General features: G+C 42.4%; 2 protein-coding genes, 1 long non-coding RNA gene and 1 other non-coding gene across 7 annotated transcripts in view; 2 read left to right on the top strand and 2 right to left on the bottom strand.

Moving 5' to 3' along the window:
- Positions 1-286: 286 nt before the first annotated feature.
- LOC125485914 lies at positions 287-664 on the bottom strand. The gene has a single exon (XR_007264620.1). It is a non-coding gene; the product is annotated as a small Cajal body-specific RNA 2 (non-coding RNA).
- Positions 665-829: 165 nt separating this feature from the next.
- LOC125485850 lies at positions 830-4,442 on the top strand. The gene is made up of 2 exons (XR_007264555.1): positions 830-968; positions 2,276-4,442. It is a non-coding gene; the product is annotated as an uncharacterized LOC125485850 (long non-coding RNA).
- LOC109915802 (novel acetylcholine receptor chaperone) lies at positions 2,840-16,566 on the bottom strand. Of its 3 annotated transcripts, XM_048610785.1 has the most exons (4): positions 16,320-16,566; positions 10,179-10,335; positions 9,472-9,619; positions 2,840-5,971 (listed from the first exon to the last, which is right to left on the bottom strand). In XM_048610785.1, the coding sequence occupies exons 3-4, from the start codon at positions 9,592-9,594 to the stop codon at positions 5,582-5,584; spliced, it is 513 nt and encodes a 170-aa protein (XP_048466742.1). In that variant the 5' UTR covers positions 9,595-9,619; positions 10,179-10,335; positions 16,320-16,566; the 3' UTR covers positions 2,840-5,581. The 3 variants fall into 3 exon arrangements, with proteins under 3 accessions (XP_048466742.1, XP_048466743.1, XP_020371070.1); XM_048610786.1 differs by lacking the exon at positions 10,179-10,335; XM_020515481.2 differs by lacking the exons at positions 10,179-10,335; positions 16,320-16,566 and adding an exon at positions 9,950-10,025.
- LOC109929158 (probable ATP-dependent RNA helicase DDX41) overlaps positions 15,664-16,765 on the top strand; it is a 47,457-nt gene continuing 46,355 nt past the window's right edge. The window contains exon 1 of one of the 2 annotated variants that reach the window (XM_048610783.1): positions 15,664-16,118. In XM_048610783.1, coding sequence (XP_048466740.1) covers positions 15,864-16,118 — 255 coding nt within the window. In that variant the 5' untranslated portion in view covers positions 15,664-15,863. The remainder of the gene's footprint in view (positions 16,119-16,765) is intronic. The other variant, XM_048610784.1, reaches the window with a different exon arrangement.

The raw sequence follows: 16,765 nt of genomic DNA, 5'->3' as shown, positions 1-16,765 counted from the left end.
TAATCGCTGGATGCCCCATACCTTTCAGCCCAATCCCCAAGTACCTCTTCCCACCCCAAAAAAAAACTTGCGCAATTTCTTTCCCTCCCCGAATCCGTAGATGTTCCTCTTCTCCCCCAGCCCTGACCCTGGGTGTCTCTTTCCCTCTTTCAATTTCTGACTTCCAAATCCCTCATCACTCTTCCCTTCCCAGACTAAACTCGCCCCCGCACCCCCATATCCCACCGCCGTGTTTCTTCCGCTCGCTCCTTCCCCCACCCCCGACACAAGGCCCCGGGTGAAAGACGCGGATCAGAATCGCCTCGATACTCAGTGGCCGGGCTATGAGCCGCGGCCTCATCTATCTGATCCGTTCATCAATTCCGCTCCGCCCGGGGCCTTTCCCGCCGCCTCCGCCCATCGCCAGCAGCTCGCGAGCGGTTTTTTCTCATCACCTCAGACCGGGGCCCGGGCCTCCCGGCCGATCAAATAAGATCAAGAGTGTAGGAGGGAAACGGGGCGGTTCAGGCACCTCACCGTAACACACGGACACTCACTCACACTCTCCCAAACGCACACTCATTGATTGATTGAAAGAATCAATCAATCAATCAATCAATCAATCAATCAATCTCACGTACTAACAAACAAACACACGCACAAGTCCGCCACTGCTCCCAATGAGCACGCTGCTAGCCAGCTCCCTCCTCTTATAATCTCGTGGACGAGCCGTTAGAGGCTGCAAGAAAAGCCCAAAATTCTGGGTTTATGTCGACCTCCCAATCCTTGCGCCCCCTGCAGTGTTCCAACGGTATATGGGAACTGGAGATAACAAGGTGCAGAGCTGGATGAACACAGCAGGCCGACGTTTCGGGCCTAGACCCTTCTTCAGAAATGGGGGTGGGAGGGGATGGTGGAAGGTGGATAAAGGAGCAGATAGGTGGAAAGAAGACGGACAGGTCAAGGAGGCGGGGATAGAGCCAGTAAAGGTGAGTTGGGATGGGGGTTGGTTAGTTGAGGGAAGACGCTTGGGAACCCTGCAGTCCAATAGTCTCAATGTGGACTTCACAAGCTTCAACATTTCCCCATCCCAAAACCAGCCAGCTCGTCCCCGACGCCTTGACCTGTCCATCTTTTTTCCCACCTCACTGACCAACCCTAACTCCAGCCTCCAGCTCCATCCCCGCCTCCTTGACCTGTCCGTCTTCTCTCCACCTATCAGCTCCTTTATCCACCTTCCACCATCGCCTCCTCTCTCCCCCGCCCCCCCTCTCTGTTTCAGAATTCCCTTCCCCTCCCCCATTTCTGGAGAAGGGTGCAGACATCCGAAACGTCAGCCTTGCTGCTTGGCCTGCTGTGTTCATCCAGCTCTACACCTTGTTATCTCAGATTCTCCAGCATCTGCAGTTCCTGCTATCTCTGATATAGGAACTGGAGTCGGCCGTGAAACCCATCAAAACTGATCTGCGATTCACTCAGAACTGCCGATGTTGGGGTTAGAGATAACATTGTAGAGCTGGAGAAACACAGCAGGCCAGGCAGCACCAGAGGAGCAGGAAAGCTGACGTGTCGGGTCAGTATCCTTCAGAAATGGAGCTGTTGTGAAGAAAGGTCCCGACCCAAAACGTCAGCTTTCCTGCTCCTCTCGTGCTGCCTGGGCTGCTGTGTTCCTCCAGCTCCACGTTATTATCTGCAATTCAATCAGATCATGGCTTAATCATCTACCTCAATGTCACTCTCCCACACTACAGCATAGTGGCTCAGTGATAAGCACTGCTGCCTCACAGCGCCAGGGGCTGTTCATGCCTGACGTTCTGTTCATGTCTGCATGGGTTTCCTTCGGGTTCTCTGGTTTCCTCCCACAGTCCAAAGATGTGCAGAAACGAAAGCAAAAATTGCTGGAAAGGCTGCGCAGGTCTGACAGCACCTGTGGGGGAGAAAGCAGGGTAATGTTTTGGGTTCAGTGACCCTTCCTCAGAATTATGGAAAGGTGTGCGGATTAGGTGAATTGGCCACACTGAATTGCCCCTAGCGTCCAGGGATGTGCAAACTGGGTGGATTAGCCATTGGAAATGCAGGGTTACCAGGATAAGGTAGGGGTGTGGGTGTGGGTCCGGGTGGGATGCTCTTTAGAGGGTTAGTGTGGACTCAGTGGGTCAAATGGCCTGCTTCCACACTGTAGGAATTCAATGATATCGTTTGGTGTCCAGAAAGCTATTGATCTCTGTCTTGAACATGTTAAATAATTGCATTTCTACTTCGATTTTATGTTTCTGCATTATCTAATGTCCCTTAGATTCTTAGATACTGAAGAAATCATCAATCCCTGCCTTAAATGGGATGGGACGCATCCAAGGATATCGATGAAAGTAGTGATGGAAATTTCAGAGACACTGGTCATTTTCTTCTAATCCTTTTTATATACAGGGATGGTGGGCAAAGGACTAGAAATTGAAAATGTTAATTCCAGCAAAGTTGAAGCCTATGGAATAAAAGGTAAAGTGACAGTATAGATATGAGAGATAAGTAGGAACTACAGATGCTGGAGAATCCGAGACAACAAGGTGCAGGGCTGGATGAACACAGCAGGCCAAGCAGCATCATAGGAGCAGAGAGGCTGACGTTTCGGGCCTAGACCCATGAAATTGGCCAAGATCAGGCTCATAGATTTAGTGAGCCTGAAAAGTGTACTGGAAAGAGAAAACCAAGCTAACAGTGAGCAGAATTCAATCAACTGTGAGTTGAAACAGGGATCAAAGATTTAAATTTAGGTAAGATATACTTTGGAGAAATGAAGCAAAAATTCACCACAATAGAATTGTGAAGAACGAGAATCATAGATTAGTTACTGCACAGGAAGAAGCCACTTAGCTCATCAATCTCATGTTTCAGCTGGTGCCATTCCCTTGCACTTTCCATTAGACTCATTCATGCTTACTACTCATTATGAAATCTACACTCTTGCTAGGATTGAATAAATATCAGCTTTTGTCTGATTATGTACTGATCCAATCATAACTTTGAAAAGGGCATTGAATAACATCTGGACAGAAGATATTGCAGGGCTATGGGAAAGGACTGGCAAGTGTGACTAGCTAAACTGCCATTGTAGAGTGCCATCATAGGCATGACATGTCAGATGGTCTCCTTCTGTGCTATAACCATTCTATGATTCGAAAACTCTTGGAATTCTGGAGCTCTCCCCAAAACGTTCTTGAAGCTGGGCTTTGAATTACCTAAAAATCTCAAAACTGTGATCGTAGATTTTTGTCAGATAAGAGTATTTTAAGGAATATCAAAGTAAGGTAGGTGGATGGAGTTAATAAACAAATCAGCAGTTGTGATCTAACTGAATGTCAGCAGATCAGGTTTGATGGGCCAAATGATCTCTTCCTGTTGTAAATAGTTTGATTCCAATATCCAAATGGTTTTCAACATACTCTGTTTATTGTACTTAACCAAGACCAGACATGCACAATGCATTTGACCAGTAGATACACAGAGAAATGAACAATATTACTGCATTGCCCCAGATAGGGTTGCAACTTTGCTGAACCTGACCCTATGCAAAAAACTTCAGAATTTTATAGTTTATTTCTCACCATCATTGTTGATTCACTTTGGCAAGACAAGTGTTATTGTACAGAAGAAGGTATATTTTCTTGAAAAAAAAAGACAACTTGGCTATCACCTGGGATTTAAATTGATATCCCGGGTTCCACTGTCCCACTTTGTATCTCAGGACTGTCTCAGCTATCTAACTTCACAAAAAATGAATAAAGATGTGCATTTTAGCAAAATCTAACAGCAAAGTCATTTGGATTGTACTTTGGCGCATTAAATTCCAAAGCATCCTGCTAATGAACTTTCCCAATTCCATTAGATGCAGTTACAGTAAAAATCTACAGCTGCCTAGTAGTGAAATTCAAGTAAAAGCTTTAACCATATGAAATGTAAACCGAATCCTAACCTTACGTACATAACATAATGAGACTATCTTATACTTTTACTACCAATATCTATGGCAAACAGTGACATGATAACGGTCAGAAGTGAGAGATAGAACACTTCCAATATCAATGGACTTGCATCCTATTGACGGTCAGCACCTGCAGGCAGGTAGGACACCTCTATTTCAATTGGAGTCAGCAACCTCAGGAGAGGAGGGGACCGCCATCCAGTTGGAATCAGCACCTTCAGGAGAAGAGTGGACCAGCATCCAACCAGTGACAGTCAGCATCCGCAGAGAGGAGGAAACATATATATTCCAGTGACAGCAGCTTCAGGAGAGGAGAATCTTTCTGTTGAGTTTTGAGAAAGGCAGTACTGACATAAAGTGAGGCAGGAGAGATTCTGATAGTGTGTCTGCTTATTTTTCAACATTTTTGTTTAATTTTTCAGAAATTATGTTTCTAAGTGACAGTAATTAACAAAACATGTCAAATAAAATATGATAACATGCACTGACTCACTGAAGCCAATAGTGTTGACAATGGACTCAGTCTTATAATCTAGAATTTGGATAAACTCTCATTTGGTTAATCTGGGTCTGTTCTTTTTATTTTAAGGCTATAGTCCATTCAATCCTGACATCCAATTGTCCTCATCATCCTCATGTTGTTTAAAGCAGCCACAATCCAAGTCAGCAATTCCTCCTAGTGGGAAAAAGGTGTCACTCTGCTCACTGCTCTTCCCTGCCATACATTTTAAATAAAACACCCATCATACCAAATAACTGAACAGTGAAAAAAAAATGTTTTTGGCAAGAAGATTGAGTGTGTTAATAGAGAAAGGGGGAAGTAACAAGAAAGTGAGGAAAATAAAAGGGAAAAGACAGGGAAGAAACACCAAGAGAAAGGTGATAGGGAGAAAGACGAAATAATGAGGAGGAAGAGCGGGCTGATATGGAGGTAGGTGATGGGGAGAGAGAGATAATGGAGGAGTGGAAATTGTAGCTGAAATCCATCCAGCTCCCACGAAGTAATCTCCAGCTGCCCATCACTATTGCTGCCATGTACTGAACAGTTGGTCTCGATGATCTCAGTTTATATCTCATATTTGAAGAAAAACCATCTCCAGTTCCTACAATGACTCAATCACGAAAAAGTTTTGTCTACAAGAAGAAGGAGTCAGACCCTGGGGAAAGTTTGGTCTCATTTCATTGGCATGTGTGGGAATGAGTCTTCCAGAGAATGTCACCTTTGGGAGCGCAGTTCGAAGTTGGAACTTCACTGTTAGTGAAACTCTCTCTTTATTTGGAGGTTGTCACTCCCTCCCTCCCTCCATGAAGTGAATTTGATGTCTCATTTTCAACTGTGAATGATCCCTCTTAGCTGATATGTTTTTCATTAATATAGAACACAGGTAGGTACAGACTGAGGACATGAGGATTTTATACTGAAGAATATTGATTGGGATCAAATGGAATTCTTGTCAGTCTCAGTGGAGAGGTCCTGTAAGTTCTCTGAGATTTTGTCATCAGATCTTCAAGAATTGTTAATCATTCACTTCCAGCTAAATGGAGTGTGATACAAAAGTCCTGTAAGATTCCGGGCAGAAATTGCCTGCTGCCTGAGCTCCAATGCTATCTGTATGAGCCAAGTTAGGAGGTTTTAAGTTTCCCGTTGTCTTGTTCAGTCTCAGTCTTGGTATCTCTGCCAGCCTGCACCTCCTTCATCATGACTCGTGGAACCATCTCCTTGTCGTCTCCCTGCCTAATGATCAGCAGCCGGCAGGTCAGCAGGATCCCAAAGACAAGCGCATGGGCGTAGCGCTTTAGTGGATCACCCACCAGCTGGTGAAAGAAGAGCACAGCGAGCATGACCAGAAGCAGTACAAAGTTAGCCACGTCCTTGGGCCTCCCAGGTACCAGTATCATCACAATGCCACACAACAACTCCAGCGTGCCAATTAATTTTCGCAGCAGGACTGACGTGATACCCATCTTCTTTAACACTGGCAGGGCCTTGGCATATTCCTTATAAGCTCTTTTCTGAAAATAAAATGGTGGAAAATTGATGGCATTAGTAGCTTTAAAAATCCCAATGTAATTTTGAGGAAGATTTGCTATAATTTTGCAATGCAACAGGAGGTTACTGGGCTCATCACGCTTGTGCTGGCAATCCAATTAATCTCACTCTCTCCCTGCAGTCCTGCCCTTTTTTTTCTGTCTGAAGTACTGAACTGTTTCCTTTTGAAAGTTATTACTGAATGTTACTGTTTTCACTGCCCTTTCCGGCAGCATATTTCCAGATCATAATAATTCAATGTAAATAAAGATGTGCTTCTTTCCCTCTCTGTATCTTTTGACTGAAATCACTGTGAAAACTCAACAGTGAAGCTGCTCATTTAAGACCGACTGGAAATGGTCTCTCTGTGTATACCCTGTACAGTGAGATGAGACACAACCAATGACACTTTGAGGAGGAGCGGTGTGTCAGATTTTTAAAATACTTTCACAGGATGTGGGTGTTGGTGGCAAGACGCTCATTTGATACCCATCCCTAATTGCACTTGGAAATGTGATGGCAAAAGTCCTTATTGACTCATTTGTGGGCATCTTTGTCATTAAAGTCTGGACAATCTAATCAACTGGCCCTGCCATGTCATTCCTTTCCAGTAGCCTACTGCACCAAATCTTCTGAGGTTTCCATCTATCCAAGCCCTGAACTTGCATATTTCTTGAGCTTCTCTCCTGTCCTCCTCATGTCCTCTCTGGACTAATCATGTCAATGAGACCCACATCCTGACCCCTTGATCCTTTTCACATTAGACTACTGACCACATCACTTCCTCTCCTGGATTCTCCTGTTAGCTAAATTTTCTCAGTTCAGATGGTGTTGTCCATCTTGCCTTCAAATCAGTTATTAGTTGCTTAACTAATGATCCTCCTTCCAGAAGTGGGGATGTTCACTGATTGCACAAATTTCAGCACCATTTGTGACTCCTCAGATACTGAAGTAGTCCATGTACAAATTCAGCAAGACCTGGAAAACACCCAGGCTACGGCTAGCAAGAGGCAGGTAACGTGCAAGTCATACAAGTGCCAGGTAATGATCATCTTTAATAAGAGAGAATCTAAGCATTGCTCTTTGACATTCAAGGGCATCACCATTGCACTATCAATGTCTCAGGGGTTACCATTAACCAGAAACTGAACTGGACCAACCAAATAAACAATGTGCAATAAGAGTAGGTCAGAGACTAGGAATTTTGCAGCAAGTAACTCACCTTCTAACTTCCCAAAGCCTGTCCGCTATCTACAACGCACAAGTCAGGACTATGATGGAATAATCTCTACTTGTTTGCATGAATGTAGCTCCAACAACACTCAGGAAGCTTGACACCATTCAGGAATAGCAGTCCATTTGATTGGCACCACAAACATTCACTCTCTCCACAACTGATACTAAGTGTTAGCATTAACACAATGCACTGCAGAAATTCACCATGGCTCACAGACAGCACTTTCCAAACCCATGACCATTACCATTTAGATGGACAAGGATAGGAGATACAGGGGAACACCACCAACTGCAAATTCCCCTCCAAGCCACTCACCAACCTGATCTGGAATTATATCGTCGAACCATCAGCATGGCTGGATTAAAATCATGGAACTCTCTCTCTAACAGCATTATGGATCTACCTACGCCAAATGGACTGCAGCAGTTTAGGAAAGCAGCAAACCATTACCTTCTCAAGGACTTTTAGGGATGGGCAATAAATTCTAAAATTCCTCTCCTTAAAAGAAAACAACCTCTGATCTCATCATCCTCATACCATCACTCTTCCATCTCCCTTTTCAGCTCCAGCCTCCTTGAATATGTTGCTCCCAAATCCATTCCCATCTTATCAGAACTCCAGGTTTGAATACCTCCAATCCAGAATATTGAAAGAGCTTTGATCAAAATTACAAATAGCCCAACTCTATCTCACCATCACCTCTTTCAACTCCTCCACTGTTGCTATATGTCTGTGTCCAAGGTCGACTTTCTCTCCTTGTCCCTTCTTGACCTATCTGCACCCTTGACATGGTAATATCACCCCTCTATAACACCTCTCCACTGTTGTCCAGCTGGGTTGGACTTCTTTCATCTGGGTCGAATCTTATCCAGCAAATTGTAGCCAGAGCATCTTTTAAAATGTCTTATTTTAGCTTTTACTTCTGGTATTTCCCAACAATGTATTCATGATATTCATTTCCCAACAATGTAGTCAATGCATACCTCTCTTTTTGTTATCTACATGGCTACCTATCAGCAACATCATCCAAAGGCACAGCATTATTTTTCACATATGGTAACGATAGCCTCCATTCCACCAACCCCTCTCTTGATTCCTCCTCTTTTGCTAAATTAATCACACTGATCATTCAACATCCAGTAGACTGAAGCCATTGTTTTCTGTCTTTATTCGCTGGCAACTGTTTGAAATTGAACAAGAATGTTTCTGAACTTGCTGTTATTTGGAGCCCAAGGTGAGCTTACTACCACATATCTACATCATTTCTCTAAGACCATACGATTCCACCTTATGATATCACCTGACCCACTCTCCTACCTATTTGTTAAAATCCTCATTCATGGCTTCATTGCCTGTAACATCAACTATTCCAAAGAATTCCCAGCAGGTATCTCACATTCCAGTCTTCATAAATTTGATACAACAAGGTGTAGAGCTGGATGAACACAGCAGGCCAAGCAGCATCAGAGGAGCAGGACAGCTGACGTTTCGGGCCTAGACCCTTCTTCAGAAAATAAATTTGATACCATTCAAAACTCTTGACTACTACCAACTCCATTCTGTTAGGAACCCTGTGTTGATGACCTACATCGGCTCACAGTTAAACAACATCCTGGGTTTAAAATTCCCACCCATATTTTCAAATCCCTCAACAACCTTGTTTCTCTTTATCTCCTTACCTATAGCCATACAACTTTCCAACCTTGCTGGCCTCTTGAACCTGCCTGATTGTCATGCGGTGCCCATGACTCTCAATTGGTGCCCGTGTCTCCAGCTGCCTAGGCCGCAAGGTCTAGAATTCAAAACCTCCCCATGGCTATCACCCTTATACCTTTTAAAGCTCATCATTTGAACAATCTTTTGATGACTTCCCATGATATGTGCTCAGTGTCAAATATTGCTTTAAATGTTCCTGTGAATCACCGTGGGGGGTTTTATTATAATTAAGGGGCTACATAAATATTAGCTTTTGTTATTTATGTGGGCATTTTTTAAAATGTGTTTATTGTTCTGTTCCCTGTCTGAAATGAATAATTCCTTTTGTAAAGTAACGAGACTTCATGTGAACCCCGAGTAGTGTTAGCTCCCTGTTACTCCTGCCTGCTGTCTCTTTTGTTGTGTTCGTACTGAAGTAGTTTCTAGAAACTGGTTGGTACAGGCCCTGTGTCTAATTCAGACGCTGTTGTTCTATGTCTTCAGTGCTTAGTAATACTGCTGCTACAGTGTGTCTGTTAGACACCTGCTTACCATCTCGCTGTAAGCATCTCTGCTCAGTCTTGGCGTCAGTTTGATGGTTCCCATGAAGACAAAGAATAAACCCAAGGCGACAGAGAGAGTCACGATTGTCACTGTCCTGGACGACACCATCATCAGTCGAAGCCGGTCACACACGCAACTGTCCAGAAACCGAGAGAGAGAATTCAGTCAAACGCCCCGTCACTCACTGCTACAGGGTCCTAAAGCCTGCCTGTTAGTAATTATCACAGCAGTTTAAAAAAATCCCCTGAACCCATAAAGTTCCCCGTCCCTACGATAGAGACTGTACAAGTGTCGGCAGGTAGAGACTTCCCCTCCCTTCCAGTCGGTGCTCCCTATCCTCCAGTGAAACGCCCCTCTATAGTCTTGTCTTTCCATCATAGGGATCCCCATATGTCTGATAGAGACATTCCCTGACCCAGTAGATTCTCCATTTCCCCAGCAATAGAAATTCCCGCTCCCTCCTTACATTCTCCTGCCACCTCCGGCAGAAAACCCCCTGCCTCCCACCTCTCCGCCGATATCTGATCTCTGCGATGATGTATCATCAGTTTGCATGATTTAAAGTGACCAGAGTAGCTATTATCATGCAGGATAATTTAGATATAGCCTATCCTTCGGTATATATCACAGACTCATAAAAGGGGCTATGGCCACCATGTTGGGGCCTGAAAAGTGCCCGAACGAGCTCAGATTACCCTGCAAGGTGGGAAGATCCTCAAAAATGTGAACAACAGGTGAGCCAAGCCATCATTTTTAAACTTTGTTCATGGGATGCGAGCTACGTCAGTATTTGTTGCCATCGCTATTTCCCTGGGAATGGATCTGGGACTCCTGGCCAACGGCGTCAAGAGTCTACAAGGTAACAGGAGCAAATACAATATAACTAATAAAATATAACTAATAGAGCAAGACACCAATAGTGAGTACAATATGTTTTATCAATAAATCACATATCAAACCACTTACAGAGAACATGCAAACATCACAATTCTCACACAATATTATCTGTCTCTAGCCAAGTTGGTCAGTCTCAGACTGGTTGGTTCTGTCATCCTGACTCAAGGTTCCTCATTCGAGTGTTGGGCTGTAGGCTCCCGCTCGTGATAGTATCTAAAGTCCGACCTTTGTACCCTTGGCTATGCGGCTTGTCTCCTCTGTCCAAAATGATTTCAACTTCCTCTTGATCGACTAACTGTACCCTGTTAAATTATCATCTTTTTAGACTCATTAACCCATTCAAATATTCTAAACTACACTAATCATGTATAACATAGCTGGTTAGGTGAAACAGATAAGTTTTATATCGCCATCTGAAAAACTAATGCTAAGTTCACTCTCAACAAGACTTTGGTGAGCTGCCTTTTTAAACCGCTGCAGTCCTTATAGTGTAGGAACTCCCATACTGCTGCAAGGGAGTTCCATTATTTTTAGCTAGCGACAGTGAAGGAAGACTAATACAGTTTCAAGTCAGGATGTTGTGTGACTTGGATGGGAACATGCAGGTGGTGATTTTGCCATGCAACTGCTTCACTTATCCTTCTTTATTTTTCTAATTTATACCTAAAGATTTTGTACCTAGGTATCTTTTTATCTAGCTTTATGAGGACTGTAGTGCTGATCTTTCAACTTAAGGTTGTTGTCAAAGGAGCCTAAATGCAGTGCATCTTGTAATAGGTGGTGAAGGGAGGGAATGTTGAATGTGGTGGTTGGGATGCCAATCAAGTGGGCTGCTTTGTCCTGGATGGTGTCAAGCTTCTTGTGTATACTTGAAGCTGCATTCATCCAGGCAAGTGGAAAATATGAAAGTACTCCTGACTTGTGCCATATAGATGGTAGATAGGTTTTGGGGATATAGGAGGTGATCTACCACAGAATTCCTAACCTTTGACTTGCTCTTGTTGCCACAATATTTATGTGGCTGGTCCAGTTCTGTTTCTGATCAATGGAACCCCTGCTGCTACTTTTTTGAAGTTTACTTTTAGTTTACTTTTACTTCTAGTGTTCTCTGCTAAAAGGATTCTACCATCAGGCCATAAAGACATCCTGCCAACCACACAAATAAGTGATGGGGTACTTGAGTTTCAGTGCTAGGATGATGCCAGGTATTAGGCATATGCTTAATGACAGGCAGACTATATCAAATAACATGTTTCTGTGTCTACAGTAGGCAGCATGCCCAATATGGTCTACCAGGCTCTGAGTACAAAACTCAGAATATCAGATCCAGTATTAGAGGTGCTTCTACTTTTGGACTATATTTACTAAATACTTTTGATTGTGCTAAGAATTACATGAAAGCAATTTCAGATTATCAGCTGGGCTCACAGGGCATTCATTTGCATGTTCTCAAAGTTATGCATATTCACACACAGGACCATTTTCTAAGCAGGCAAAAAGAGTTTGTGCATGCTTGCATCTTTCTCATTGAGAAAGGATTGTGGACACTGCTGAATCCGAAACGTCAGCTTTCCTGCTCCTCTGATGCTGCCTGGCCTGCTGTGTTCCTCCAGCCCCTCAAGATCTTATACGTTTAATTAATTATCCCCTTTTATTCTTTTGTACTCAAATGGAAATAGGTTACTCTGTTCAACCTTTCTTCATAAGATAAACCCGTCATTTCCGGAGGTGAACCTTCTCTGAACTATTTCTAAAACTATTATATCTTTTTATTCAAAAAAGGAGAGCAAAATTGTACTCCAGATGTGGTCTTACTAATGCCTTCTGCAGCTGCAATAAAATTTCCCTACTTTAATATTCCATTTCCCTTGCCATAAACAATAACATCCATTTACCTTCCTAATCAAGGATAGCTTTGTGATTCATGTACCAGAATGCTCAGATCCCTCTTTACCACCAATCGCTGCAATCTTTGACCATATAAGTAAGGTTCTTCTTTTATATTTCTCCTACCAAAATAGAAAAGTTTACATTTATCCACGTTATTCTCCATCTGCCAACTTTATTCCCAATCACTTAACGTATTTCCCTTTACAGTCTTTCAATTTTCACTGGAAAACTGACATTCCTACCTATCTTGGTGTCATCAGCAAATTTAGCTATCATACATTCAGACCTCTTATGCAAATCATTAATTATATATAATAGGCAAGGAACCAGTACCAATTCCCATAATACTGCTATAGTTACAGCTTACCACCCTGAAAAAAGACCATCATCCCACTTCTCTCTTCCTGTTAGCTCACAAAGACTTATCCATACTAATATTTTACCCATTACGCTGAATGCTGTCATCATGGGTTGCAATCTTTGATGTGGCACCTTATCAAAAATCTTTTGGAAATCCATGGAGATCGCATCAATCAGTTCCCTTCACTGACCTTGTTAGGCCATTTCAGACAGCAGTTAAGGGTCAACTACTTTGCTGTGGGTCTTGATTCACATGTAGACCAGGTCAGGACAGCAAATTTCTTTCCCTAAAGGACATTAGTGAATGAGATGGGCATTTCTGATAATCCAGTAGTTTCATCATTATCATTATCAATTTACTTAATTATGTGAACTTGTGTCTCCAGATTTCTGATCAGATTAGGTCTCTGGATTGTCCTTTAGATCCCAAACTAAAACGGGTTTGGTGAAATCAAATCTATTTCATGCATCTGTCATCATGATGACTGTGCTGCGGATTCATCATTTACCATAGTGAATGGCAGAGTGGATTTGATTCAACTGTGCATATAACAGACTTCAAGATGAAAGACACATAGCTTCAAAACAATGTTCTCAACCCCCTGTTTCACTTGGGACTTTTCCCTTCCTTGATCACTCAGATCTTTCAACCCTGCTGAATCTCAACCATTCTTACAGACTGACTGTCTCCCATCCCACTTCATTAGCTCCATCTCATTTCTTTGTTCTCCACAACTCGGACTGCTAACATACTCATTTCCAATGATTCCTCAAACTATTTAAACCCACTGACCACTTGCCCCCTTCCACTTGCCTTTCCCTTTACCTGGAATTTTCACTTTTTTTCAATGCATATTTATACTTTGCCATTGAGCCAGTGAATTTGGCTGCAAGAGAAGCTCATGCAACTCCAGAATATATGGAATTTTCCAGAGCCAAGTTCAGACATTGGGATTAACCTTTCAATTTGGGGAAATTTTGAGGGAAACATTGATTTCCAAAGATTTATGCATTTTAGGAATTCAGACATTTTAGTACACTATTGTTAAGGCAATTTAAATTTGCGTGTAAATGCAAGATGTTGTTTAAATTATAACTTCAATGTTCTTGTGTGTCAATAATAAATGTTTAAGAGGCCATGGTTCCTGATGGGATTCATCAGGAAAAGAACCCATAAACAAAATGAGTTAATGTGTGGTAAAAATGAATTTTGGAATCACTTTGTAGCTTTTTGCTTCTGATTGAGATTTTTAAAATAACAAAGGGACTTGATAGGACAGACAAAGAGAAGGGTTCTTCTTCTGGTGGAGAACAGAACTAGAGGACATCAAGATAAAATATTGATAAATCCAATAAGGAATTCAGAATGAATTCTTTACCCACATCATAGTCATGACATAAAACTCCGTAGGACATAGGGAGTAGTTGAGGCACGTTGATTAGAAACACTTGAGGAGAAACTGGGTAGAACATGCGGAAGAAGGAAATAGAACAATATGGTGATAGTGTGACATGATGAGGATGAAAGATGCTTGAGTGGAGCATAAAAACCAGGAAGAATTGTTTGAGGTGAATGGCTGTTTCTGAATGCATATTCTACGCTACCCTATCTCACACCAATTGAGACCAACAGGATCAGGCACAGATTGGAGCACTTCACCTGAAGAACAACTTTCTAAATGGAAATTTTATCCTGAGTGACACAGAAAAGGTGTGAACATTGTTTTCAGAATGACAGAACTGTTACAGTGCAGAAGGAGGCTATTTAGTCCAATGTTACTGCACGGATTTTCAGAATGTGAAATGTACTTAGTTCCACTGTCCTGCCTTTTCTTTGTGTAACCCTGTACACTCTTCTTTTTCAGATAACAACCTAATACCATTTGAATGCTTCCGTTGAACTCAGCTCCAACACAATCTCAGACACAGCATTCTTGAACTTAACCGCTTGTTTTGTGAAACGGTTTGTTCTCTTAACACTTCTGCTTCTTTTGCCAATTCTAAATCTATGACTCCTTGTTCTTAATCCTTTCATGAGTGGGAATAGTTTCTACCTATCAACTCTTTCCAGACCCCCTCATGATTTTGAATAGCTCTAAATATCTCTTTTCAATCTTATGAGTCCAAATTTCTCTGATCTATCTTGATAACTGAGGTTCCTCATCTTTGGAAGCATTGTTATGAACCTTTTCTGTATCTTCCAATGCCTTCACACCCTTGCTAAAATGTTGCACCAAGAACTTGACGTGATACTCCAACTGAGGATAAACTCGTGAACCAGTGTCTTATATAAGTTCAACATGACTTCCTTGTGATTATATTCTATGTCACCACGAATAAAGCCCACAATACTGCATGCTTTATTAACTGATCTCTCAACCTTTGACTTTAGCATAGACTTTGTGCTATCTCCATGTTTTCACACGATTGGGACCACATATTTAATTAAAACATTTTTGTAATGGTGCAACTTGGGAAGTAATGGAGTTTGATTACTAATGCATTCCTCCTGATTTATTTGTAACACTACCAAATGAATCACTTCTTTGCATTGAACTTCATCTCCAATCACTTCTGTTCATTCAACCAATTTGCCCATGTCCTTTTGAAGCTCAATAATGATGTTTCTCAGTGTTATGACACAAATCCAAGTGGATAGTACTTGAACCTGGATCTTTACACACTTTCTGAATTAAACTGGATTTTCCCAAGGAATGAGGTAAAAACAATTATGTTGGCTGTGTTCCACCTGTTTATTACAGAAAGTCAAATGACTTTGGAAAAACAGGCAAGCAAAGCTTTTGGGGAGATAAGACATGGGGTTCATTACCCTTTATTGTTGGAAAACTTGGTTGGAAGAGACTTTGGGATTCTGTGATGGTTACTGAGCAAACCAATTCTAGTCTTGTTTTCTTTTTTTTAGAAAAAGGAATCTGAAGAAGAAAAGGCTCCAAAGCTGTACATGTTCCACTCCTCTCTAATTTGAAACATGATAATTTCTTTCTTAAATTTATTCAGTACACATGCTGCGCTGTTGAACGTGGAAGAATCACCGTGGGCCTGGATGATCGCTCATTCGGAGAGACAGCAGCACAGACTTGAATGGTCGTCATGTGTGTGTTTTTTCTATTCCACCAAACGTTTCGAGAAGGACGGGGGCTGTAAAGTTTATCTTTGTCATAAAGTATGGCATCTTTGCTTTTTGTTCAATATCGTTTTTCAAGTGGAATATTATGTCCTTTTTATTTCGCAATAATTTCCTTTCTACATGTCACCTCGTTATTTGCTTTTCCGTAACCTATTGCCTGGGTCACTGTTCGAAAGCCCGCCACTTGGCGCTTGCCAACCGGACCCGGACCCAGCGACCAGGCCCCGGTCTGTCTCTCGAACAGACGGCGCTCGGACCGGAAACGACACTCGGAGTTAGCGGACAGACCGGAACTAGTAGTTGCAAGGGTGCAATGGAACCTCAAAGTGGAACAGCGAAGGTAAAAAAAAAAGCGAAAAAGGGCCCGGGTTTTTCGAAAGGTTCAGAGAATGTGTATGTGTGTGAGGGAGAATGTCCATAAGGCCTTCACCACCTTCGAGTTTCTCCAAACGCTTGATCAGCCATTGAAATCTGTGAAATGCGGTTGCTGAATATGCGCATAGTATATCCCGTAAAGAATATGGAAATGTTGATAATTTACCTGGAAGATCAGCCTGTGACGTTTGAGGATTAAATATTGGTTAGAAACCGGGAAAGTTGTTCCCACGAGTGTTCAGATTACTGACATCCGGCAGAGAAATAAACCATGTCGAAGAAGTGATATATACGACATTGCTGCTCTTTCTCAGTCATAGAGTCAGACAGTACGGAAACAAACATTTCGAACCAACCAGTCTATGCCGACCATAATCCCAATCTAAACTTGGCCCATATCCCTCCAAAGTCGTGACTCTTCAACGGTGAAAGTAGTCCCTCAGTGTTGATTCTTCAACTATGTAGTGCTCCCCGAGTACTAATAGTCTGACAGTGCAGTGTTCCCTTAGTCTGGACACTACTCCTTAAGTATTGAATTCCTAACAATTGCAGCACTCCCGTAGTACACACCCTCTATCAGTGGTGTGATGTCTCAAGTCTGACTCTCCTATC

This window comes from Rhincodon typus, chromosome 23, assembly GCF_021869965.1.
Source record: "Rhincodon typus isolate 14 chromosome 23, sRhiTyp1.1, whole genome shotgun sequence".
In the NCBI taxonomy this organism is placed as follows: Eukaryota; Metazoa; Chordata; class Chondrichthyes; order Orectolobiformes; family Rhincodontidae; genus Rhincodon; species Rhincodon typus.
The sequence above is the reverse complement of the archived record's forward strand: the minus strand, read 5'-3'. Positions and strand labels throughout refer to the sequence as shown.

Coding starts and splice junctions, on each gene's coding strand:
- LOC109915802 (XM_048610785.1), bottom strand. CDS start 9,594: ATGATGGTGTCGTCCAGGACAGTGACAATCGTGACTCTCTCTGTCGCC. Junction 5,972..9,471: donor GAGATGCTTACAGCGAGATG/GTAAGCAGGTGT, acceptor TTTTATTTTCAG/AAAAGAGCTTATAAGGAATA.